Below are 27,459 nucleotides of genomic sequence, written 5' to 3'. Positions count from 1 at the left end.
GTTTTGGTGTCACTGGCCAGAATTAAAGCTTTCCTCTAGAATATGAGGTGACCTGAGATTTCTTTTTTGCTTTAAATGTCTGCCTCCACGGTACGTGAAAGTGGGAGACCAGTTGAAAACTCCGCTAAGGGGGATGGGAATGCGATGGCTCTGACTGTGAATCTAAGAGCTGAATGTGTGTGAGAGAAAATCCTCCTCCAGCCTCGGAGGGGGTGTCTCCCCCAATACCAGCTCCCTCCCCCCGGGCTCGTGGGGCGGGTCTGGTTTGCTCAGTAGCAGCAGCGGCCGCAGCAGCAGCCCCGGGGCTGAGCGGTGGCGGCCTCCTGGCAGCGCAGTGAAGCGGCGGTTCCGAGAGCGCGAGGCCCTGGGGAGATCCGGCCAAAGCTGCCGCTGGGATGGAGGAAGCGTCGAGTGGAGCCGGAGTCACCGGGGACGGATTTCCTCCCCAGCTCAGCTCCCCTACAGCTTGGCGAGGCCTGCTCCTAACGCCTGAGAAGTGGAGGCCTGCGCCTCGGGCCTGGCAGCGGCAGCCCGCGAACAAGGCGGGCACAGCAGGGTAACGGGCAAGCCATAGCCGCTCTCGGGAACCTACGCCGCCACGGCCGCTCATTGTCTTTCCCCTTCCACCCGGGGGGCAAACAGGAAGCGCGCCGCCTGGCCGAGCGACGGACATGCGTCCAGACCAATGAGCACAGCCGGCGGAGATCGTGGTGGCGAATGAGCGCGAAGAAGAGGGGCGGGAGTTCCGGGCGGGCTGTCACCCTCTTCCCCCCTTTTGGGCTGGAGGCTCCACCTTTTGTGTTTCCCGCACAGTCAATCAAAATAGGAAAAAAAAATCCCCGGACCGCTCCGGCCGTGTCCGCCGCCGCTTCCCGCATCCTCTCCCGGCGCCGCCGCCTTCGCTCCTCACCATGTGTAAGGCGGCGGGGAGCCCCGCCTGAGGTGCCCTAAACACACTATGACTGGTACGTAAAGCCGACAGAGAGCAACCCTTGCTGCTGCTGCCGCCGCCGCTGCTGCCGCCGACCACAGCCAGCTTGGGGCCGCCGCCGCCGCCTGTCCCGGCCCCAGCCCCGTGTGTGCGACCGAGTGTCCGTGAGAGGCAGAAAGCCGCACTCCCCTCCGCCTCCCTCCCTTCCAGCCACCGTCCACCCCAGAAGCCCCAGCAACGCCGTCTCCCTGCCGCGCCCCGGGGCGGGCGGCCCGGTCCGCCGGGAGCGCATCCCCCTGTGTGCGGGCGCGGGCGGGCGTGTGTGAGTGACTGACGGTGCGAGAGGAGCGAGCGCGAGTGAGAGCGAGCGGCGCGAAGGGAAAGGGGAGGAGAGGAGAGGAGAGGGGGCAGGGGCAGCGCGGGGAGGAGGAGGAGGAGGGAAAGAGGAGGAGGAGGAGGGTTACAGGCAGCGGCGGGCGGGGGCAGCAGCAGGAGGGGAGGAGGGAGCCGCCGCCGGGGGGCGGGTGGGGGAGGGGAAGGGGCCTGGGTCCGGGCTTTCGGAGTAATTTCGCCTCGGCCCGCGGGCCCCCTCCCTCTCCTCCACCCGCCTTCCTCCCCACCCCATCCCCCCCCCCGCGCTGTGCCTGCAGCTCCCGAAAAGCCCGTGAAACAAGAGGAAATGGCTGCCTTGGACGTGGACAGCGGCGGCGGCAGCGGCGGTGGCGGCCACGGCGAGTATATGCAGCAGCAGCAGCAGCAGCAGCAGCACGGAAACGGCGCGGTGGCGGCGGCGGCCCAGGTGAGGAGCGGCTGAGCCCCGGCCCGGCTCCCCCCCTCGCGCCGCTTTCTCCTCCCCTCGCCTCTCCCCTCCCTCCTCGCCTCTCCCCTCCCTTCCCCCCGCCCCGGGAGCTGCCCGCCCGAGGCGCCAACGCTCCCGACCCCGCCCGCGCTCCCCCGCCCGCCGCCTTTTTGTGCGTGTGTGAGTGTGTGCGCCCTGCCGGGGGTGGGTTCCGGGCGGAAGGTGGAGGCCCGGCGCACAGCCCGCCGCCCGCCTACCCGCGGACCGGGGTGGCGGGGTGCTTGCGAGCTGGGGGACGCGAGCCGGAGGCCGGGGCAGGAGGAAGAGGAGGAGGAGAGCGCGGGCTGGCGCTCGCCCGGGCGCAGCCTGCGAGGACCGAGTCGCACTTCCTGTGCGAGCGGCGGCCCGGCCCTAACCGCCACCCCCTCCCCCTGTCTCCCTTTCTGAACCCGCCCATCGGGGGTAGGACACTCAGCCGTCACCGCTCGCACTGCTGGCCGCTACCTGCAGCAAGATAGGGCCGCCATCGCCGGGCGACGACGAGGAGGAGGCGGCCGCCGCAGCCGGAGCCCCCGCCGCCGCCGCCGGAGCGGTAAGTCCCGCGCGCGGCCCGCCCCCGCCGAGGCCTTGCGCCCGCCATCCCGGGCCTGCGGCGCGCCCGCCCAAAAGGCCTCCCCGGCGCCCGCGCTCGCCCGAAACGGGCGGGTCGCCCAGCCCCGGGGCGCCCGTTCCTGCTTTTTCACATCCCTGTTTGGGTCGGGAGCCAGCCCAGGCTTTCTCGAAATTGTCGCTGCGGCACCTTGCTCAAAATTTTCTACAAAATGAAGTCTGAGAGGGCGGGGGTAGAGGACTCCAAAATGGATGTTTGAGCAATTCATATCAGTGCTGAAAACTCCTTTGCTTGAACACTACAAAATTTTCAAGCACAGCCTGTCGGCCATAGATAGTTATCAACTACAGAGGCAGTGCCTAGTATTTTTGAACCTGGAGCTTTTTCTGCTGGAAGTTGCAAGATCTTACTGATTTAAATCGTAGATTATAAAAAAAATGAGGGTTTATTCTTGGAATCACCCTTTTGTGTGCAGAAAATGAACACTCTTTGAATGCTTTTTTAGTGACCATTCAAAATTGTTGAATTTCAGTTTTTGCATACTACTAAAATTTGCTGTAAGTTTTCTGAAGTGGGAGTAAATGAAACGTTTAGCGACCGTTGAAATTAGCGAAGTTAGTTATCACTTCAGCATTTGAAATGAATATCTGTTAGAAACAAAAGTACATGCAGTGAATTGTATTTACGTGCATATTAATGCATACTGTACTTACATTTGAATTTTGTTGGCAAAAGTCTATATTATTATGACTGTTAGTGTGATAGGATGTGGTGGGATTCTTTTTGTAATGCTTTTATAGTGTCTGAACAAGGGGAGGAGCTGGTCTATGTTATATGAAGGCTTAATACAAATAAGCTAGGGAATAGTTTTTAGCCTGTTAATTGTGAATTTTACATTTGTTTGGATTTTTGCTGTTGTGTTAAACGCGTGTGTTCACCTATTAATATAATTGAAACCCCTCTCAATCTTTTTTTTTGTGGTGGATTATAGGAATTGATTTGTGTAGTGATATTTTGAATAGTCACTAGACAGAAAAGTTCGGTATAGTCTGCAGAAAATAGTATGCTTAGGCATTAAAAGTTAAGCTACAATTAAACTGTTAGTCAATATTTGTAATTTTAGTGCTTCAAATTATACTATGGGGGATGTGAGTAGTTTTAATGTCTTAGCTGTGCTTTTGTAAGCTCAAATGTAAAGGCATAAAATTATATTGTGAGAGACATAATTGTTATTTTTAAACAAACTTAGGGTATGGTAGACTTTTTTTTATGAAATCTATCCCTCCAGTCCCAAAGTGCCAAAACAAATTGCTTATCTTAAGAAACCACTGCATAAGTAAAATTGAAAAGCAGATTGCTTCTACTTACATTTTTATATTTCAAATAGGAGAAAAAAATTTCTTGTAAATGTAGTTTACAAAATTCAGATATCAGCTTACAGATGGGGGAGGGGGAGTGAAGAAGGAAGTTATGAGTGAAAAATATGTATGCGTACATATGTATGTGAGTCTCCAGCCTTAGCCAACTGTGGCCATATACTTGTAGGGAAGTTGTTTCTGTGTCTCTTCTGCACCTTCTCTGACTTACCAAATCACTAATGACAGCACATTTTGCTCCAGCTGAATATGAACTAGAATCAATCTGATAAATCTAAGATTTATCAATCAAATACATCATAATTTGTCAATCATAGTAAAATGAAAATACAGTTTTGCCAAAAACCTCTCAAAACAGACATTTCTTTGTATGCTTGGTACCTGTGTATAAGGTTTTTCACTTTGAATAAAATTGGTAAGACCGGCTTTTGTATATGCCTTAGCAGATAGAAAAATTATTTTTCCAGTTCAACCACAAACTTAAGACATTTTTTCAGTACATCTTAGAAAGTGAAAGAAATTCTTGTGAGTTGTTTTTCTTTTAATATGTGCTAGATAATTTTATTTTAATTAAATTACTGGGAATCAGAGGGATATAGCTGTGTCTTTTTTAAATTGTATTTTGGAACAATTTTAGATTTACAGAAAAGTTGGAAATACAGAACTGAGAGTCATACCCTTCACCCAGCTTCCCCTAATGTTAACATAACTGTGGTACATTTGTCCAAACTAGGAAATTAAGAGTAGTGTGATATTACTAACTACAGACTTCATTTTCATTTCATCAGTTTTTCCACTAATGTTCATTTTCTGTTCTGGGGATCTGTTCCAGATACCACATTACAGATACATTATTGTGTTTAAAATCAGATGGAAATATATGCCTATAGTTCGACTTTATGCCAGTTGAGCTTGGTATTTTAAGATTAAAAGGGCCTTGAGAAGCCAGTCAGCTACATTAAAGATTTGATTTGAATATTTGAGTTTTGAATTTAGAATTTTTTTTTATAGAAGAGCATCTTGGCCAAGGGTATTTGGTTACCTTCAGGACAGTGCTGAAGAGGTCTAATTGCAAACTAGTCTCACCTGTAATGTCCTACAACATGGACTCCCAATGATGGTTTTATAACAAGTTTCCTTTGTCATTGTTTTGTGTGTTTTTTTGGAAATTTGGAAACAGGGTCTTGCTCTGTTGCCTAGGCTAGAGTGCAGGGGCACCATCATAGTTCTCTCCAACCTCAAACTCTTGGGCTCAAGCAGATCCTCCTATTTCAGCCTCCCAAGAAGCTGTGACTATAGGTGTGAGGCATGATGCTGAGCTAATTTTTTATTTTTTGTAGACACAGGATCTTACTATTGCCCAGGCTGGTTTGAACTCTGGGCCTCAAGTGATCCTCCTGCCTTGGCCTCTCAAAGTGCTAGGATTACAGGCATAAGCCACTGTGCTTGGCATTCCTTTTACTTTATTAGTAAAAGTTGTGTGGTTAATTTTAGAAAGCCAGGAAATAGAATAAAGTAGACCTTTATGCAAGTATTAACTTGTGCACTTCACATTTGTGTAAACTTGTAGATTATTAATTTACTTCATTTGTAGTTTAGTGAAATAAACTGAACAAAATATTATGAAAGTCACTGCCTGATCTTTGATTTAGGTTGTAAATTTAGTGTTCATTAATTTAGCATATAAATGTTGGTGAGCTAAAAAATGAATAATAGCTTTTTGTTTTTAAAGAGGTGATTTTTGCCATTACTTGAGATAAGACCTCTACTGTCATTATTGTAGTTAATTCATTGGGTGGGGTAATATGTTTTTATTTAAAATGTTTGAGTTCTATTACTGTTCCTTGAAGATTTTAAGAACTTGAGTATTTGCCTAAGAATGGTTCTTAGTTTGTTTCCACCTTAGCTTCACACTTGTTCTTGTTTCCAGTTATACTCCTTCCTTGCCTATTTCTGGCTTTCATAAAGTCCATTTGTGGGAAATGAGAAGTTAATATAATCCTTTCCAAGTGCTGTGTAATAAGTGGGGTGAATTTTTTCTTTTTCTCTTTCCACTGGTATTATCTAAAAAAATAATACTCTCTTTTTCTTTCCTCTCTAACCTCCCAACCCCCTATTTTTATATCCAGTTGTGTTGGAGAATGCCCTTGTAATGAATTGCTATAGTAGTGTCACTGCTGGTTCAACCCCCTGGTGCCCCCCCCCCCAGGGCTACAGTAGGATTTGGTCTTTTTTTCACCGTGTGGTTATGTGTTTATGTGTAGAGAGACTTAGAGTGCCTTTAGTTACAACTTTTTACTATGCTAATGCCAATATCTATGTTAGATGGTGTCTTGTTTGTTAATTGTCCAATAAAAATATTAGCGTTACTGAGAGAAACACTGGTGGTTTTTTTTTAGTTTGTAAGCTTATTTAGGAGGATTATCTTGCTTCTAAACCAAATACTAGTTCTCACTTAGAATGTATGTTTTTATGTCTCTCTTACTTTGTTTCTATATTATTTCCTATAGCCTAATATCAAACTTTTTTTTTTTGTTTTGGTCCCAGGTGGTTTTCTAATTTATCCCTTTCCCATTTGGTATTAAGTGTGCTTTATCTCTTTTAGTGGTATGTTACTGATGAAATTTCTTTTACAAATTAATGGGCTTATACTACTACAGCTTTGTAGTTTTGAAATATTTGGCGCTTTATTCATTGTGTAATTATGGAAATAGGTTTAAAATTGGTTTAGCCTTCTTCATAGAAGGCTCTAATACCTCAAAGGTAATTTTATTGATACGTTCTTTCTGTCATTTTGTTTGCAATGATTTAAAAGTAAAATACCTTAAAGGTTGATTCAATAAATACATACTGATCTTTGTGCCAGGAATTGTGCTAGGCGTCTAATGGGTATTTTTTAAATCTCTTCTCATATTTTTAGTAATCATAATGATACTTTGCAGTGTTTTATAGTTTATAAAGCTTAACATTTTCTTGACCCTGCATGATAATATTTTCCCCATTTTTAACATGAGGAAATTGAGTCTTGTTCTAAATCACGTACATTTCCACAATTCTAGCTAGGATGAGAACTCAGTTCCGAGTTTTTTCCTTTCTAGTGTAATATACTCCTCTCCCCTAAGCATAGTTTTAGCTTAAACAATCAAAGTCAGGTAGTTTTCTGATTTAGTGTGTTTTTTCTATTCCATTAAAAAAATAGTATTTAGCAAATTTTTTTAAAACTATAGATTTATTACATTAAAATTCTTTTTCTTGCTTGATTCTTTTGTTTACACTATCCATCGTTTTTTTCATCTTTTGCTTTGTAGATATTTATATATGCTTTTTGTCTTAGGTTTATTTAAAAAAAGTTCAGCATACATCATTTTGTCCTAGGTTTGGAGATTTTCCTTTAATTAATGGCCTGCATTGCTGGGAAAAATGGTACTACAGTTTATTTTTATTTAGCTTCTGGAGAGGGGGTGACTTGGCAATGTTTACTCAGACTTGTCATTTGAGTAGTTATTTATTATCAAGGAATTTCTTGACTAGAAAGCTGCTCAGTGGTGGCTGAATATGTGCCTTTATCACTATTTTAATGCCATAAGTTTTACTTTTTTTTAAAGAAAGGAAAAGGAATAAAATGTCAGTATTGTAAAATTAATTTGTGTCTGACATAGTGTATTTGATAAATTTTGAATATTTGTAAATTTAATTTTGGTCATAAGAAATTTAAATCAATTCTTCAGAAGGACAACAACCATAAGAAGATAAGGATTGCTTTTAGGCATACAAAAGCACAGATTTTAGTATAAAGTATAGTTGTAGATATTTTTAGTTTACTTAACATGCCAAAAGACTGAAATGAGACATGATTTGTTACTGTAATGTTAGGAAAGGTGACTAAAGCTTATAATTTCTATATCAGATTGAAGTTTAAGAATGATATGTGACTTTAATGTCTAGTGTTTCATTTTAAAATTTGAGTTTAGTAAGTTTAACTTCAGTTTTTATATTTAAAAGACAGATCACTGTTTTAGTTTAGGCCTGGGACTTTGTGTTAAGTCTTAAGGTTTCTTGGCTTTTAGTCTCTGCCTCCTTTATTTCAGTCTCCTTTACTGGACCTTAGTTTATCTTTATAAAATACAGATGTGATTGCACCACTCACTTGCTTATAAACCTTTTATAGCTTTCCTTCCCTATCTGCAGGATAAAGTCCAGTTTAGTGGAATCCACAAAGCCATTTACAGGCCTTGATAAAAATGTTTAGTCCTGTTCCCCATTACTTTTCTCTATGAATATGAGCCTTTTGTGGATCCTCTCTTGAACTCCAAACTGCATTCTTCAGGGTTTCTTTTTGCTTGTTTTTATTGTTTCTATACCTTTATTAATGCCTCTATTTTCTAACTGACCACAGTGAAATCTTATGTTTCACTGTAATATTGCTTTAAATATCTCTGTGTGAAATCTTTTTCAGTCTTCTGTGTTCCCACATAGTGTTTTGATCATATAGCTTGTATACGCTACTTTTGACATTGTATTAGCATGTATGTGTATGTCTGCTTGGATTGATTGATTGTGAACCATTTGAAGGTAGAGAGTACGTTGGGTCTACTCAAATTTCCTTCACCTTGGCAGGTATGTTCAAATGTTTGAGTCATTAAACTGATTTATCCATTGAAATACTGTGTATAGTTCTCAACTTTGTCTATATGTAAATTAGGTAGTGAGTTTCTGTAAGAAACTTAAGATATTTTGGTTCTATAATGTTTGCATTAAATTTTATGGTGTGGTTTATGTTGGGAGAACCATATTTGTCTTAACCTTGTTTTTTGGTCACAGATCCCCATTGAGAATAGATGGTATTGTGAAACCCTAGATTATCCCTCCCTCCCCACTTGCACTTTCTCAAAAATGCTGTTTTAGAGGATTCAGAGTCCTTGATGCCCAGTCATGGATCCTAGGTTGATAATATTGGGCTAGATATGCTTATATTCTCATTGTCTAGTGATATGGGAGTTATAGAAAATCACAGATAGATCTAGAAGGAAATTGGATAGGGATGGCTTTATTTTGATGGTGAGTAAATCATATGGGATTTATTCTCTGTCTTGACCCCTGGTCTTGGGCGGGGACAGATAAGATCTAAGGACCTGGGTTTTAGAGTTAGGCTTAGCCTAGTTTTAAATCCTGCCTTGGCCATATGATAGCTGTGTGATTTTTGTTCCTCAGTTTTCTTATCTGTGAAAAAGGGATAATTAACATCTACCTCATAGGATTGTTTTAAGGAGTAAATGACATAATCTTATAAACCTTTCTTATAGTACTTGGCATATAAAAGGAAATCTCGAATATCAGACATTACTGTTATTTCCTTTAAAAAAATCTACTCTTGGACATTGATATGTAGAATTCTATTGCTCTCTACTTTTCTATGTTGGTATTTTTCCAGTCTTGCCTATGGGGATGATACCTGAGATTTTAGCAGGCCACAAAGTGTAAAATGTGTATCCCTGGCATTCTGCTGGAGATTTAAAATAGAATAGTAGGTAAAACCACAGTTTATATCTTCCAGCTTTTAGATTCTAGAAAAAACTCTTAGATGGGGCTAATTTACCATGTGGTCACAGGGCAATAACCTTCCTCATTAAGTTTCTTTAAGGTCTCATATATTTTCTGGTAGTTCATGGGAAAAGTAAAGAGTTTGATAGCCTGCTAATGGAATAGCCCTAGCCCTGAGTTTACTGTAGAATACATTAATACACACCATAAAAGAGAAGCTTTAATAATTTGATTTCAGGTTTATAACAATGCTGTACAAATCTTACTTTTCTAACTTGGATGACTTCATACACTTCACTAATGTTCCTTTTTTGTACACAGATATAATGCACCTGATTTAGTCATATTTTTAGTGGGTTGTATACTTTTTGAACTCTCCAGTTGTTGAGGTATGTTTGGTTTGAATTGTTCATGATCTTTTCTAACCACCTCCACCTTTTTTTCTTTAACTGTGTGGCATTAGAGATCATAGATATAGGATCAGAAGATCAGTTCGTGATTATAAAACAAGAACATTCTGATTGAGATTTTTTTCCCTTGCTCAAATAGGATGGACTGTCTTTACAATAACAAAACTGGAAGTTGATATTTATTGTAGTTCATATAGTAATATATGTTTTTGAACTCTATTGTGATATTAAGATAACGTGTATCTTCAGGTAGTAGGATTTATACCAATTTTTGAGAGTTTTTTTTGAGGTTTGGTTTAAATATACCACAAATATATCACAACATTTTTGTTTTCTTCATCCAGACAGGTGATTTGGCTTCTGCACAGTTAGGAGGAGCACCAAACCGATGGGAGGTTTTGTCAGCCACACCTACAACTATAAAAGATGAAGCTGGTAATCTAGTACAGATTCCAAGTTCTGCTACTTCGAGTGGGCAGTATGTGCTTCCCCTTCAGAATTTGCAGAATCAACAAATATTTTCAGTTGCACCAGGATCAGATTCCTCAAATGGTACAGTGTCCAATGTTCAATATCAAGTAATACCACAGATTCAGTCAACAGATGGTCAGCAGGTTCAGATTGGTTTCACAGGCTCTTCAGATAATGGGGGTATAAATCAAGAAAGCAGTCAAATTCAGATCATTCCTGGCTCTAATCAAACCTTACTTGCCTCTGGAACACCTCCTGCTAATATCCAGAATCTCATACCACAGACTGGTCAAGTCCAGGTTCAGGGAGTTGCAATTGGTGGTTCATCTTTTCCTGGCCAAACCCAAGTAGTTGCTAATGTGCCTCTTGGTCTGCCAGGAAATATTACCTTTGTACCAATCAATAGTGTCGATCTAGATTCTTTGGGACTCTCGGGCAGTTCTCAGACAATGACTGCAGGCATTAATGCTGATGGACATTTGATAAACACAGGACAAGCTATGGATAGTTCAGACAATTCAGAAAGGACTGGTGAGCGGGTTTCTCCTGATATTAATGAAACTAATACTGATACAGATTTATTTGTGCCAACATCCTCTTCATCACAGTTGCCTGTTACGATAGATAGTACAGGTATATTACAACAAAACACAAATAGCTTGACTACGTCTAGTGGGCAAGTCCATTCTTCAGATCTTCAGGGAAATTATATCCAGTCGCCTGTTTCTGAAGAGACACAGGCTCAGAATATTCAGGTTTCTACAGCACAGCCTGTTGTACAACATCTACAACTTCAAGAGTCTCAGCAGCCAACCAGTCAAGCCCAAATTGTGCAAGGTATTACACCACAGACAATCCATGGTGTGCAAGCCAGTGGTCAAAATATATCACAACAGGCTTTGCAAAATCTTCAGTTGCAGCTGAATCCTGGAACCTTTTTAATTCAGGCACAGACAGTGACCCCTTCTGGACAAATAACCTGGCAAACATTTCAAGTGCAAGGGGTCCAGAACTTGCAGAACTTGCAAATACAGAATACTGCTGCCCAACAAATAACTTTGACGCCTGTTCAGACACTCACACTTGGTCAGATTGCGGCAGGTGGAGCCTTGACTTCAACGCCAGTTAGTCTAAGCACTGGTCAGTTGCCAAATCTACAGACAGTTACAGTAAACTCTATAGATTCTACTGGTATACAGCTACATCCAGGAGAGAATGCTGACAGTCCTGCAGGTGAGTCTTAACTTATGTCATGCCATAAATAAGTTCAGTGATAATATATAGGGCATTTAGTGTTTATCAGTATTTGTCTCTTATTAAATATATTTGTATGAAAATAGACATCGAAGTACTTTCGCAAATTGTTCTTTGAAAGTTTGTAGTTTTTGAAGTTAAGGATTCATTTTTCTACTATACCAATTACATCTATAGTTTTTCCTTAACAAGTTTACATTCATTTTGATATCTGGTTGGTATTAAGCATTATAAAATTTTTATTTGGCAGGTAGGGTGTCTTGGTTGGCCTTGGTGTAATGTGAGTTAAACATTTTATGCTTTACATTTGGTTGGAGAATCAGGTTGGCATAGTGAAAACATGGTACTGGGAGCAAAGACTACTTATGTTGTCTGACTAGGTAGGTGTGATTTTGGCCAAGTTGTTTTTGTCATACAAACTTAGTTTCCTTTTCCTCATTGTGTAAAGTAGAGGTATTGGACTAGGTAACTATATCTAGGGTAACTTCCAGACTTAAAATTGTTTGACTATGTGATCATGGACACTAAACTTAGCTGTGCTAGATATAGTTATTGATAGTATAGGTAGATATTTCAGAAGTCTAGTCTTTGAATATTATGTAAGAGTTAAATAATAAAGTTTAAAAAGAGATAGTATCATTGTTACCCTGTTAATGTTATTTATCTAGATAATGTTTTATTGAATGTTTAGTTGTGCACTAAATCCTGAACTTTATTACTTTAATTCTACTTTGTATTTGGGTTTCTGTGGAGATTGTACTTGTAGAACCTTCTATTGGGTCAGTGATTCCAAACTCTTAAATTGGGTCACTTGAATTGAACTTAACCGAATAACTCCCATCATCATTTAAAGATTGTCTTTTTTCTCTTGAGAAATTTGTAATATATACTTAAAAAATTGGAATTTTCTTAGAGCCTCAAATCTGTATTTGGAAATCCTTTAATTGTGTTAGAGTCTCCTGAAGCTGTGGTTTACAGCAGTAGTTCTTAAAGTGTGATCTGTGGATCCCTGGGAATCCTTGAGACCCTTTTAGAGATCCTTCATGTCAGACTACTTTTCATAATAATACTAAGAAATTATTTACATTTTCTCTGTGTTGACACTTTCACTGATGATGGATAAAATTGCTTGTGTCTTAGCCTGAATCAAGGCAGTGGCATCAAACTGTGTTAGTAGTTGCTGTATTCTTCATAACCAGACATACACTTGTAGTTAAAAACTCCAGTTTTGGCGGGACATGGTGGCTCATGCCTGTAATCCTAGCGTTCTGGGAGGCCGAGGTGGGAGGATCCTTCAAGGTCAGGAGTTTGAAACCAGCCTGAGCAAAATCGAGACCACATCTCTACTAAAAATAAATAGAAAGAAATTAATTGGCCAGCTAAAAATATATAGAAAAAATTAACTGGGTATGGTGGCATATGCCTATAGTCCCAGCTACTTGGGAGGCTGAGGCAGGAGGATCTCTTGAGTCCAGGAGTTTGAGGTGGTTGTGAGCTAGGCTAATGCCACGTCACTCTAGCCCTGGCAACAGAGTGAGACTCTGTCTCAAAAAAAAAAAAATTTCTAGTTTCACTCAAAAATGACCTTGATGAACCAGTAAAAATAGTTATTTGTTTTTACTAAATCTTGACCCTTAAATGCTGCCTATCTTTTAAAAAAATAATAGCTTTATTGGGATCTCAGTCATGTACCATAAAATTAATACTTTATACAACTCAGTGGTTGATTCTTTGATCATGTACACTAAACTTAGCTGTGCTAGATATAGTTATTGATAGTATAGGTAGGAATTTCAAAAGTCTAGTCTTTGACTTACACAATCATCTTTACTGTCTAATTTTAGAACATTTTCATCACCTTCAAAAGAGGCCCATACCCATTAGCGGTCACTCATTCCCTCCACCCGTCAGCCCCTGATAACCAGTACTCTACTTTCTGTCCTTTTGGATTTGTCTATTATTATTTCATATCAGTGTAATTATATAATACGTGGCCTCTTTACCATTATGTTTTCAAGGTTCATCTGTGTTGTAGCATGTATCAATACTTTATTCCTTTTTATGGCTGAATAATATTCCATCATATGGGTATACCCCATTTTATTTACCTGTTGATAGACATTTATTTGGGTGGTTTTTACTTTTTGGCTATTACGAATAATGCTGTGAACATTTGTGTAAGTAATTTTTTGTGTGAACATATGTTTTCTTTTAGGTATATACCTAGGAGTGAATTGCTGGGTTTTATGGTAACTCTATGTTTAACTTTTTTAGGAATTGCCAGACTGTTTTTCCAAAGAGACTGCACCATTTTACATTATCAACAGCAATGTGTTGAGGGGTTCCAATTTTGCTATAGCCCCACCAACATTTATTATTGATCATCTTTCTTTAGCCATGCTAGTGGGGGTAAAGTGGTATCTCATTGTGCTTTTGATTTGTAGTTCCTACTGCATGTTTTTATAATAATACTTTTTGTGATGAAGTGAGAAGTATACTTTTTTAATAAAGCATTTCTGCTGCATACCAAAATAATTGTCTTTGAAGAACAGTTTTTCCCTAGCTGTGTAGTTCTGCAAGCTGAACTAGATTCCATTTTCATGAAACATGTTTTTACTTGAAAGAACAACGGACAAACTATAGTTTTTGAGATTAATACATTCAAGTGACAGATACTTTCTCAAAAAAATAAAGTGAGCATGTCACTTAAAGGAAAAAACCTGAAAGTATTTGCTACCAGTGATGAAATTTGAGCTTTCCAGTGAAAATTAGAATTTTGGAAAACTTAAATCTACTCCCATGAGCTTGATGCTTCTTTTTTCTTAAATTTTTTTAAAAAAAATTTTTAAACTTTGCTGTTTTATGAGGCTTCTTAATATTTATATTTTTCTGTTGAGATGAATTGGATTTTTTTGATACTATATTACAGTGACATGTGCCATCACTTGGAAAATATAACTCAGTGAACCAATAGTTTTCAAATGGTCAACTCATTATATTTACAAAATCATGCATGGGTAAAAGATCCAAAGTGTAGGATAGATCAATAACAGTATAGAAAGTTTACAGATAAGGTTTCAAATTCCACATTCATAATGACCTTTAAGAAACTGCCACTTGTCAAGTTTGGTATCAAAGAAGAATACCCACAGTTGGCTGAAAGGATATTAAGTTATTCCTCTCTTTTCCAGCTACGTATCTGTGAGACTAGATGGTCTTCAGATGCTTCAGGCCATACCACATATTGCAAGAGATTGAATGTAGAAGCATATCTGAGACTCTGAATGTCTTTTTTTAACCTAGACATTACAGTGTTTTGCAAAAACGCAAACCATGTTTTCTCATGGTTTTGGAAAATGTTTTTTTATGAAATGTTAATTTATGGAAACAGGTAATAGATTTATTTAATGAATTTAAAAATTTAAGATTTCTGTTTATAGTATGTAAATGTATCTTATAATTTCTAGTACAGTCAATATTGAGAGATACATACATATCCTACATGAACAAAAGTTTTTTGTGGACCTTAATAATATTTAAGAGTTTAAAAGTTCTGAGACCAAAAAGTTTGAGAACTGCTAAGGTGATAGATTTTTGAAGACATAGTTTTTAGAAGCTGGTTTTTTAGCGCTTATGCAAAGCTAATGTTACGGAGTTCTATACATGTTAGGAAAACATTTCTAGAAAATTTGTGATTTTTGTGGATTTATGTTGGTTATGAAATTAGGTTGGTATGAAGTACCAAGTGATTTATGAAATAATTTCTTTTCAAATGTTACCAAATAGAAACATCATATGAATAAATACAAAATGGAATTTTTAAAGTGGTAATTTAGTTTATTGAATGGTGGCCAGGAAGCATAAGATAAAATATTCCAGAAAGCCATTAAATTTGAATTTTGTCCCAATTTTAAAGGAATGGGAAAAGAATTTGAGAAAGTAAGAGTTAAAGCAAATGAGAAATAAAAATGCTAGATGGTACACAGCATATTTAGTAATAAAAATTAGAAATTTCTTATTTTGGGAATATTGAGTATTAGGAAAACTTTCTCTTAGTGTACTGTACTATGTTTTTAATTGGCAAGAAGGGGGATAAATTATTTCAAGAAGTTTTTTCTCACCAGAAAATCAGAGCAAAAGATTTTTAATCTATGTTAGGTATATGTTATATGCCCAGATGAAAATGATTAAAACTTTGATATCCTTGGTTTGCATTTTTATTTTTGATAGGTATGAAATTAATGTAATAATTTTCCAAAATAAAAGAGAAGGGACTTTTTTTTTTTTTTTTAACTAGGGCTCACAAATAAAGGACTTCTACTCCAGCCTCCCCATCTACCAGGGTCTTACTCTGTTGCCTGGGTTACAGTACGGTGGCAGCTGGCATCATCATAGCTTACTGCAATCTCAGACTCCCAGGTTGAGTGATCCTCCTGCTTCAGCTTCCCAAGTAACTGGGACTACAGACTTGCACCATTATGCCCAGTTAATTTTTCTATTTTTGTAGAGATGGGGATTGGGGGTGGTTTAGAGGGGGTCTTGCTCTTGCCCAGGCTGGTCTTAAACTCCTGGCCTTAATTGATCCTCTCACCTCAGCCTGCCAGAGTGTAGGATTACAGGCCCACATGGCCCTACTCTATGCTTTTTTAAGCAGTAAATCTGACTCTGGGCTCCCTTTCTTGTGGAGTACTTTTATTACTCTCTTTAACCGTTAGGAGCCAAACCATCATGTTCCTTGGTACATACAGCCCATCAGGCCCCAAGCTGCAACCCCACTCACTCCTTATATTTCCATCCTCTTCTGGCCCACTGAAAAATCCATGCTGTTTTAGAGAATGTTTTTGTCATCTCAATTTCACTTTGCTGACATTGCTGTGTATTTGAAACTGCACCAGAGCAGGCAAAGTACGAATTTATGTGTCTTTCCAGCATCTTTCCTAGTCAGAAAATTTCCCCAAAATTTAAGCCAAGACTTACTCAATCTCTCAAACTTTAGTCCTCTGCTAGATTTTGTTTTATCTAAATACAGTTTTATCCTTAAAGACTGGATGTATTTAAAATGTAGTCAGATGTTTGAAGTAGAAAGAAGGAATTCTAGAAGTCATTGCTACTTTATTTTTTAATTTATTTTGAGATAGGATCTTGCTATGTTGCTTAAATTGGTCTCAGACTCTTGGGTTTATAATCCCAGCCTCTGCCTTCTGAGTAACTGGGATTACAAGCAGCTTAATGTTTAGAATTCCCTATTATCCATGGAAAACTGGATATCGAAACCAGTTACAGACTAACTGGTAGCTGTATTTTTTTTGTTGTTATTGTTTTTCTAATTAGAGAAAATAGAAGTGCTTTAAAAGTTGGATTTATTTTTATTTTACTCTGTTTAAATACTAATGGGCAAAAGGGAGAGAGCTCTTACAGGCTCCTACTGTGTCAGGTGCTATTTAGGCATTTTTAGATATATTGTCTCATAATTCTTTCTTACATTAATCTTGTTATTCTAACAATTGGATAGGAAAAAAACTGGCCCAAGGCTTCACAACTAAGCTTTGTTATTTTCACTATACTATGCTGCCTTGGCAGTCTGCTATTTAATTTACGTCAGTATTGTATTTTTCTTCCTTTTCTTGGTTATATTTATTTAAGATTTTTTTTTTCCTTTCGGGGGTAAATATATTAATCTTTTTGAATTAAGTATTTTTTATGGTAAGTGGAGGAAATGTCTTCTGAAACATTTTTATTGGTGATTCTAACAAGGTAAAAGGTAAATCTTTATTTATTTTTATCTATGGGATCACTTGTCAGAACTGGCTGATTATAGAACTGTACCTCAGATAGTACCAAATCCCTGTATACACTGTGTTTTTTCCTATGCAGTAATGGGTGAGTAGCTTATACAGTGTGAGTAGGCTGGCAAAGGATGATTCATGTTCCAGGTGGGATCGAGAGAGACAGCATAAGATTTGATCATACTAAGAATGGTGAATAATTTAAAATTTATGAATTGTTTATTTCTGGAATTTTTTATTTAGTATTTTTGGGCCACAGTTGACTGCAGGTAACTGAAACCACCATGAAAAGAAAAACCTTAGATAAGGGGGAGACTACTGTACTTGTTAATTATTTGGATCAGGACTTATATCCTATTTAGTTATCTATTAATGTAGATAAAAGTACCCCACATGAAGAAGAGCTCAGAGTTAGAGTTATCCCTTGAAGCCCAGGGCTGGAGTAGAGCTCCTTTTTTGTTAAAGTTGGAAGCTACAAAAAAGGTTACTTTTTGTTACCCCAAGTTAAGGCTTAAATGAAGATTTACAGAAATGAGAAGATGATACAGTGAAACAGGAGGACATCAGCACTGTCTTATATGACAAGCATCTGACCCATTCAACTGTTAGTGTCTGGATTTATGATAGAGTCAGTACTGCTAAATCTTAATATAAGAGTTCAGGGGCTTGCAAAAATGCTAGATACAGAGTTGTAATACAGAGAAAGAGAAAAAAATTGTACTTAAGATGAGCCTGAAAACTGACATTCCAAAATGAAGGTGAAGGCAAAATCTATGAAAGATAGTTGGTAAATTAACAATTAGAAGATGAGATTATGTCAGATTAAAGAAAGAAAACAATCTGTTAAAGACTTTAAAATCAGTATAATTGTCAGTGAGATAAAATAAGCAGTAGTTTCTATAGATAAGAAGTGAAACAAAAAAACATGAACAAGAGTCAAATTCTAGATGGGAGAAATATTTCATTGATCCTAAGACATTTCTGAAATATGCATCTTGCATTTGAAATGTGCACCTTCAGGTTTTCGTCTTGCAGTCCAAGGCATGTCAATTGACTTTGACTGCCACACTAGAAAAAAACATTTCTTTCCTTGGGGCCATGGTGTTTTATTACAAAAATAGGATAAAAACTTTGAAAACAAACCAATCTTTTCTAATTTAATGAAAAATTTGTTATTTTTTCCTGCCTGTGAGTTATATGCAACTTGAAAAATAGTTGTTGCAGCTCCCAAGGTGAAGAGATACGTGAGTTACATATGCTTCATGAGGCCCCAGGCTCAGAACTAGCCTGAGTTAAATACAACTCACATGGCAGTTAATGTCTTAATTGGCATTGCTTTTTCATTTTTCTGATACTGTGTTTCCCCAAAAATAAGACCTACCCATAAAATAAGCCCTACCAGATTTCTAAGCATTTGCGCAATATAAGCCCTACCCCGAAAATAAGACCTAGTGATGGGTGTGGCTATGCAGCGTATATGCACAACCACAATCTATGCATTTCTTCAAGGAGCGGTAAAGAAGACTAGCAGCCCTTCTCATCTGCCCCATGAGAGCTCTATTGCTCGACATGAGAGATTGGGGCCAATGGTTTTAAAGGAAATAGAGTTGCAAGAAATTCAGGATGGAATTCGGGGTTTGGAGAATTAGGATGCTGTTCCAGAAGAAGACGACTTAACTATATTTGAATAAATGTAGGTTGTTGTACTGTACTTAAAAAAAAATAACACATCCCCTAAAATAAGCCCTAGGGTGTCTTCTTGAGGAAAAATATATATAAGACCCTGTCTTATTTTTGGGGAAACATGGTAGTAGTGTGTCTTAGATTAGAGGAAATATAATTTGTGTTCTGGGGGAACCCAGGACGACCTTTAGAATGGACTTAAGAAAAGAATGAGTGAATAGTAGTGTATTGAGGAATTTACTCATAATATCACACAGAGATAATGTGCATTTAAGAGACATGGAAGATGGATTGAGAACCACAAGCATGGGAATTTTAGAAAAAGAATAGAGTGAATGGGAAGAGAAACAATATTTGATGAGATAATGGCTGAGAATTTTCTTGTGTTGAAGAAATACAGAACAGGTCAAAATTTTACTATCTAGGTAAGTCAAAAGTCCATCTCTGACATAAACTGAAATTGCAGAGACATAACAGAGATGTTATCCTATCTTAAATGTTAACAAAACAAGAAAGACTAACAAATCAATAACAGACCTACAACTTTTCAGCCACACAGATGTCAGAAGATTGTGGAGTAATATCTTCACAGAGTGCTCAGAAAAAATAACCAGCAGCCCAGAATTCTAGATGCAGTTAAACCACTACTCAAGAGTTAGGGTTTTGTGAAGACATTTAAACTATCATTATTCAAAAACTGACACTGAACTAACTACTGAAGGATTAAGTAGAAAAAATGGATCCTGAGGAAATGAGTGGGAAATAAGGAAATAATGCCAGTCATTGAAATGGATAAAAAATTGAAAAAATTGAAAATTTGATACTCAGGTAACTAAAAAAAAATTATAGAAAATTTCTAAAATATATGAAAGCAGAATGTGTAACTACCACTCACAGCTTCAGCAATTATTAACATCCTGCTACTTTTGTTTCCTGTTTCTACCATTTAAAATTTGGCTTGGTCATTTTGAACCAAATCCCAGACATTGTATATTATTACCCCAAAATACTAATGGAGTGATTCTCAATGTGTGGTCTGAGAACTCTTGAGGAGGGGGGATGTGGAGGGGGGAGTCCCTGAGACCCTTAGGTGGAAGACTATGAAGTCAGAGCTATTTTCATAATGACATTGAGATGTTATTTGCCTTACTTTCTTCCTCACAAGTAGTATACAGTAGAGCTTGTTTATTGGCTATTTCTGTTTCTTTGATAAATTGCCTTTTATGTTTTTTGCTTGTTTTCCCTTACTACTAATTTGTAAAGCACCTTTATATGTTAAGGATATTAACCTTTTGTCATGCACCACAAATATTTTTACCATTTGTTTGCTGTTAAGTTTGGTCATGTTGAGTTGTAGTACATGTAAGTTCTTACTAGATTTTTTTGAGTAAAATAATTTAGAAACTTTGAAGTTTAGGTTTTGTTTTTTTTTTGAGACAGAGTCTCACTTTATTGCCTGGGCTAGAGTGCCAGGGCATCAGCTTAGCTCACAGCAATCTCAAACTCCTGGGCTTAGTCGATCCTCCTACCTCACCCTCCTGAATAGCTGGGACTGCAGGCATGATTTATATATGTGTGTGTGTGTGTGTGTGTGTGTGTATTTGTATTTGTATTTGTATTTGTAGTCGTCCAGCTAATTTCTTTCTTTTTTTTTTTTTAGTAGGGACGGGGTCTTGCTCTTGCTCAGGCTGGTCTCGAACTCCTGAGTTCAAATGATCCGCCCACCTTGGCCTCCCAGAGTGCTAGAATTACAGGCGTGAGCCACCATGCCTGGCCTGAAGTTTAGTTTTTGAATTTAGTTTGTATTGATTTGCAAGTCTTCTGCTGCAATGGCAACAGTATGTGGAAGAAATTGGGAATTTTAAATTATATTTTCTTTGACTAGAAGATCTAGAATACATTATGTGATTTTTAAAATAAGATCATTTTAAATGTGTTTTTGGTCACACTTGTTATTTTCTTAGTATTCTGTGGAAAGATAGTGTTTGCATATCCATGAGATTCATCATTGATGATGATACTTGCAAGCATCAAGCAATCTGAAATATCTATTTAATTTAACATTGGTAAATACTATAACCACTTACTTGTTCTGATATAGTTATGTGATTTAATACATTGAATCTTTAGAGAGTTCAACTAACTCATTAAATGCATCTTCGCCAAATGGCTGCTCAGTGTGTATTTTTAAATACATTTTGTTTTCTGAAATAGTATAGTCAATTAATACTGAACCAAACTTACCAGATAGTATAGTCAGTAACAATAATGCAAATTAGAATTCTAGATGGACACAACAGAATGGAAATCACCTAGTGTGATCTTTTCATCAGAATGCTTTCTTTGTTACATTGTTCTATAATGCTATATTACTTTTAATCTTAAGAGGATACCTTTATTAACAGCTTGTTCTCTAAAGTTGTCCTTTTAGTGGTTCTTGGGAACACTTTTTGTATCTAGCTTTATTTTATGAGGGTACTTAACATGTGATACTGTTTTTATAAATTTCCGTAAGTTCTGCTCTGATGAATAATAGCACCATAACCTGGCAACCTAGATAAGTCAGTCGTCATTCATTCAGTCAACAAATGTTTGAGAGTAAAGTCATGCACCGAATAAGGGAGCTTATGTCAACAACAAACTATATATACAATGATGGTCCCATGAGATTATAATACTGTATTTTTACTATACCTATGTTTAGATACACAAATACTTAGCATTGTGTTACAGTTGCCTACAGTATTCAGTAAAGTAACTTGCTGTACAGGTTTGTAGCCTAGGGGCAATAGGCTATATTATATAGTCTATGCCTACATGTGTAGTAAGCTGTATCATCTAGGTTTGTATAAGTACATGATGTTTGCACAGTAAAGAAATCACCTAATGACATTTCTCAGAATATATCCCTGTCATTAAACAACTCATAACTGTATACTACAATATTCTAGGCACTGTATTTTAGGTTCTTTGATTGCAACAATGAAAAATACTAAGTCCCTACTCATGAATCTTGTGTTCTAGTGGGTGAAGACAAAAGCAAATATAATTTTAAATAATTAGTGTTATGAAGAAAATAAAGCAAGAGTTATGGAAAAGTAGGGAATGTGGAAAAACCATGGAAGATGGTGGTTATTTTAGATAAGATGGTTAGGAAATACTTCCTTATGAGGAAATGAAATTGAACTACAGATCTGAACACTGAGAAAGGAACCTTTCATACTGACATCTGGAGGAAGGAGTATTCCAGGAAGAGGGAATGAGGAGGGTGGCTGGAACTTAGCAAATGAGGGGTGTTAGAAAATGAGATTGGAAATAGGCAGGGACCAGTTAATAAAAGCCATATTAGGAATTTGGATTTTATTTCACCCTTAGTAGGAAAACACTGGAGGGTTTTGGGTAGGAAAGTGACAATTTGATTTATGTATTAAAAAGATCACTCTGGCAGATCCCTATGGCAGTGTAAGCACAGGTCAATGGAGTAATACAGTTTTCCTTTGGTGCCCATGAGGGATTGGTTCCAGGACACCTCACCCCCATCCCCTGGGATACCAAAATCCCCAGATGTGTAAGTCCCTTTTATAAAATGGTATAGTATTTGCATATAACCTACACATATCCTCTTGTAAGCTTTAAATCATACCTAATATAAATGCTGTATAAGTAGTTGTTTTACTGTACTTTTTTTTTTTTTTTTTTTTGAGACAGAGTCTCATTCTGTTGCCTGTGCTAGAGTGCTGTGGCGTCAACCTAGGTCACAGCAGCCTCACACACTCCTGGGGCTCAAACAATCCTCCTGCCTCAGCCTCCCGAGTAGCTAGGACTACAGGCATGCGCCAACATGCCCGGCTAATTTTTTCTACATATTTTTATTTTTAGTTGTCTAGCTAATTTCCTTCTTTCTTTTATTTTTTTTAGTTAGAGACGTGGTCTCGGTCTTGCTCAGGCTAGTCTCAACTCCTGAGCTCAAAGGATCCACCTGCCGCAGCCTCCCAGAGTGCTAGGGTTATAGGCATGAACCACCATGCTGGACCTTTTTTACTGTATTTTAAAATTTGCATTTCTTTATTGTATCGCTAGCTTTTTAATTTTTCAATATTTTTGATCTGCACAGTTGATCTGTAGATGTTGGATCTGTGGATATGGAGGGCTGATTGTATAGGCAAAAGAGGATAATGAGTTTGGCTAGGCTAGTAATGATGAGTAAAGAGGGAATTAAGAATTCTGTTTTGGTTTTTGGTTTGAAATGTCCAAGCGCATGGTTCAGGTAAACAGTTGGATATCAGAATGTGGTGGTCAGATTGGGCTGGAGATGAAATTTAAGGTGTCACTAATGTATACAGATGTGACCTGATAAAATCATTCAGGTCATGGCTTTTTAACTTTTGGGTGTATGGTAGAATGTTACAGGAAACTTTAAAAAAAATTCAAACAACTTGTGTTCACCCTTCTCTCCATTCTAATTTAATTGCTGTGCATGAGGCCTAGGAAAATTGTGTTGTGAAGTCCCAAAGTGATTTTGACATGCAGCTGGTTTGAGAATTACTTAGTGGGGAAATATATGAAGAAGAGATTTGAAAATAGTATTCTGAGCCTCCAATTATTTCTCCAGATTTTTTAAATGCGATATCTAGTACAGAGTCAAAGGTAATGACCAGGCATATGAGGAGAAGAGACACCATGAGTGAGAACCAGCAGAAACAACAGGAATAGACCATTGGAGCTGCACATATTAGAATTAACAACATAGACTAAAACAAGTGTTCACTATGATCTAGGAGATAATACCAAACTTGAAAAATTTTTAACAGAGAGTTGGAGACCATAATGAAATGACGTTGCAGATTTGTAAAAGAAGAGAAAGTATAATAGAGGACAGTTTTTAAGAAGGCAAATAAGACGAAATACAGGACATAGGTTTAGAGGTTGGGCACAGAAGTGGGGATAATGGTATTATAACAGGGGAAGGGCATAGGATGGACCTTTGCAGATGCAGATATGTTGATTGGAATATAAGGTAATTCTTATCTGATTGCTCCTTATTTCCTGTTTTGATAAGAATCAAGCTTCTTTGATAGGTGGTGGGGGCAGGTGTTAGAAGTTTGAGAAGGAAGAAGGTGTGAATTGGTCATCTGAAAGAATTGGAAAGTGAAATGTGAGATGTAGAATTTTAGCAGTATTGGGTGCCTGCTTGAATTAATTAATTAGCACAATTGTGATTTTTCTCCAGTTATCTTCAGTTGCTGGGTGCAGGTCCAGGGGTAACTCTTTTCTGTTTCCTGTTAGTAAGTTCTAACTCATTTTGATTCAGTCTCTGCCATATTTTTGCCATCTACCTTTTCCTCTCCATTCTCATTTTGTTAATCTTGGCTGTTACTATTAAAATGTCTAATCTGTTTTCCATGTCTCTAATCTTTGTTTTTCCAGTGCGTTAAAAAAATTTTTTTAAATGTATTTATTTCTTGAATAAGCAATACTTGTATAAAGCACAAATTCAGAAGGTATAAAATGATAATCAATAATAATCTCCTTAACCACGGAGTTTTCCTTTCTAGAATTAACCATTGTCACCAGTTTTTTAAATGTGTAGAATATCTCTGGTGGGAGGATATGTTTATAAACATTATCATATATTTCTCTGTCATTATCTGAAATTATATCATACTATACCCATTCTTCTGAATTTAAAATTTTTATGTTTGATTTCTTTTGCTATTACAAGTATAGAACTGTCTCTTTCTTAGCAGTGGCAATAATGGCATTGAACAGATGTGTTGTAATTCATTTAATATGACCCTTATTGATGGATATTTTCAATTTTAAATAATGTAGTGGTGAATATCCTTATACAGATGTATTATTTTTTTCATTAGAGCACATGTGCATATCTGAATTATACACACCTAAAAGCAAAATTCTTGGATTAGAGAACATACACATTTTTAATTTTAGAAGACACTAGACATTTTCCCACTGTATCCTTTTTATATCACTAATCTTCCCTTAGCACAGATAATATTGTTGCCCTTTTTAAAATCTTCATTGGTGGCCAAGAGCAGTGGCTCACTCTTGTAATCGCAGCACTCTGGGAGGTCAAGGTCGGAGGATCCCTTGAGACCAGCCTGGGCAACATAGCAAGAATCCATCTCTACAAAAAATTTAAAAAATTAGGGGAGTGTGGTGGTGCACACCTGTAGTCCTAGCTGCTTGGTAGGCGGAGCCAGGAGGATAGCTTGAACCTGGGAGTTTGAGGTTGCAGTGAGATGTGATTACACCACTGTACTCCATCTAGGTGACAGAGTGAGACCTTGTATCACCACTACCACCACCAACAACAAACTTTACTGGCTCTTTCATTGCCTTTATATTGAGGTCTGTTGAGTGTACAAATATGTATATAGCGGTGTGCCAGATTCTGGAGATACAAAGACGAATATGATATTTCTTGCATGAAAGTTAATCATAATTTAACAGGTTAGACTAGGATTTCTCAACCTCTGCCCTATTAATATTTTGGACCTGGTGATTCGTTGTTGTGGGAGCTGTCCTCTGCGTTGTATGGTGTTTAGCAGCATCCCTGGCTTACCCACTAGATGCTGGTGGTACCTTCTTACCCACTATCCACACCTCCAGTCCAGTTGTGACAAAAATGGCTTCAGACATTGCCACATGTACCCTGGAAGACAGAATACCCCCCTGCCCCTTGATAATTATTAGTTTAGACAGACATGCAGGTGGTTCTAATATAACGGTATAAATGGCATATTAATAGTGAACCCCATAGCACTTTAGGAACAGAGAGGAATAGATGTCTGGTCGACATCTTTCAAGGCTTAGCACAGATTCCTGTAGCCTTTCCTGCTTCTTGCCTCCTTTAAATTGCTGTTTGTTTACTTTGTTTTGTATTATATAATAGTTAATATGTTTTTCTCCTTTTGGAATTCAGCAGTCATTTCTTTCTGTGTTTTTTTTAAATGGATAAACTAACCCATCAGTAATAGGTACAGAATAAACATAGATTTGTATGGTAATGTCTAATATGTAAATTTTACCTGCTTGCTTTTGAAATAATTTAGTTGATATATGTGAGATACATAGATTTTATTTTTATTTTATCTCATACAACAACCAATTGTGTAATTGTGTTAAATTAGTAGCTTTTTAAAGAGCCTTGACGTTCAGAATTACGTTTCAGAAACCAACCTGTTGGGGAGAAAAACTAAGAGAAGCAAAAGGAACTTTAAATTTAGTCTTGCCTGCATGCGAGAGAATTTAGAAGAATTAAATGACTTGCCCCCGAAGTCTTTTTTTTTTTTTTTGAGACAGAGTCTCGCTTTGTTGCCCAGGCTACAGTGAGTGCCATGGCGTCAGCCTAGCTCACAGCAACCTCAAACTCCTGGGCTCAAGCAATCCTACTGCCTCAGCCTCCCAAGTAGCTGGGACTACAGGCATGCGCCACCATTCCCGGCTAATTTTTTCTATATATATATATATTAGTTGGCCAATTAATTTCTTTTTATTTATAGTAGAGATGGGGTCTCACTCTTGCTCAGGCTGGTTTCGAACTCCTGACCTCGAGTAATCCGCCCGCCTCGGCCTCCCAGATTGCTAGGATTACAGGCGTGAGCCACCACACCCAGTCTCCGAAGTCTTTTTTTAACACTCTATATTTCATGTATTTATTCTATGAATAACATGGTGAGAGATTTTAAAAATGTACGTTCTTTATCTTTGAGCAGTGCATATTGAAATATTTGTGGATAAAATGTTAATATCTGAGACTTGTTTCAAAATAATGTAGGCAGTTTGGTTTATATGTGAAACAGAATTGTCCCAGTGTTGTTAGTTAAAATTGGGTGATGATTACATTGGGGTTTTTAATGCTATTCTACTTTGGTATATATTTGAGATTTTCCGTAATAAAAAGCTTTTGAAAATGTGAGTTTTATTATCATGTTTTTGATGAGTGGAAATTTTCAATTAAAATTTTTTAAAAAGAAATGTGACATACAAATAAGTTTGGACTTTAAATTTGTTTCCAAAGTCTCCTGTGATGTTTGTGTTTGTGGAGCCTTGTTCACAGTAACAGCTTGGGCAGAGTGTGAATACTTAACCTAATTCTCTAGTGGGAAAAGGATTTTACAGTTCTAGGAAAGCCGTGAAGATGGATTTTGACTGGTTTAGACTATTTCTCTCTGTTATTTTCTGTGTTATGATAAAGATAGTTGATAAAAACTGTAGTGGAAGTGTTCTTGGTTTTTCTTTTATATGAAGGGGAAAGCCAGATATATTTTTTTTATAAATGCTTTTGGTGCCTACATTTTGACAGCCTTGTTTGGGCAAAGGGATAGTAAAGGCTTAGGAACTTGAAAGAAAAGAGGTGGTGAACAAATTTCTTAGAGTGGAGCTGTGTTTAGTCAATTAAGTAGTACTTTTATCATGTTGTGTGGTCTGTAAGAGGTGTATGTATTAACACATGTTCATAGTCTCAGGAAGCTTACAGATTTGTTGGGGTATTGATACAGATACATGGAGCAATAATCAGCAATGTGAATCATTGTATAATCTACAACATAAATCAATGTAATAAATCACTCA

The 27,459-nt window shown here is 38.1% G+C and overlaps 1 protein-coding gene across 1 annotated transcript in view; it reads left to right on the top strand.

Annotated features, from left to right (window-relative positions):
- Positions 1-240: 240 nt before the first annotated feature.
- Positions 241-27,459, top strand: part of SP3 (Sp3 transcription factor) — a 57,150-nt gene continuing 29,931 nt past the window's right edge. Inside the window, exons 1-4 of the mRNA XM_012753400.3 lie at positions 241-965; positions 1,582-1,730; positions 2,197-2,322; positions 10,012-11,371. Coding sequence (XP_012608854.1) covers positions 959-965; positions 1,582-1,730; positions 2,197-2,322; positions 10,012-11,371 — 1,642 coding nt within the window. The 5' untranslated portion in view covers positions 241-958. The remainder of the gene's footprint in view (positions 966-1,581; positions 1,731-2,196; positions 2,323-10,011; positions 11,372-27,459) is intronic.

The sequence above is a fragment of the Microcebus murinus genome, chromosome 8 (genome assembly GCF_040939455.1).
Source record: "Microcebus murinus isolate Inina chromosome 8, M.murinus_Inina_mat1.0, whole genome shotgun sequence".
NCBI classification, from domain to species: Eukaryota; Metazoa; Chordata; class Mammalia; order Primates; family Cheirogaleidae; genus Microcebus; species Microcebus murinus.
The sequence above is the reverse complement of the archived record's forward strand: the minus strand, read 5'-3'. Positions and strand labels throughout refer to the sequence as shown.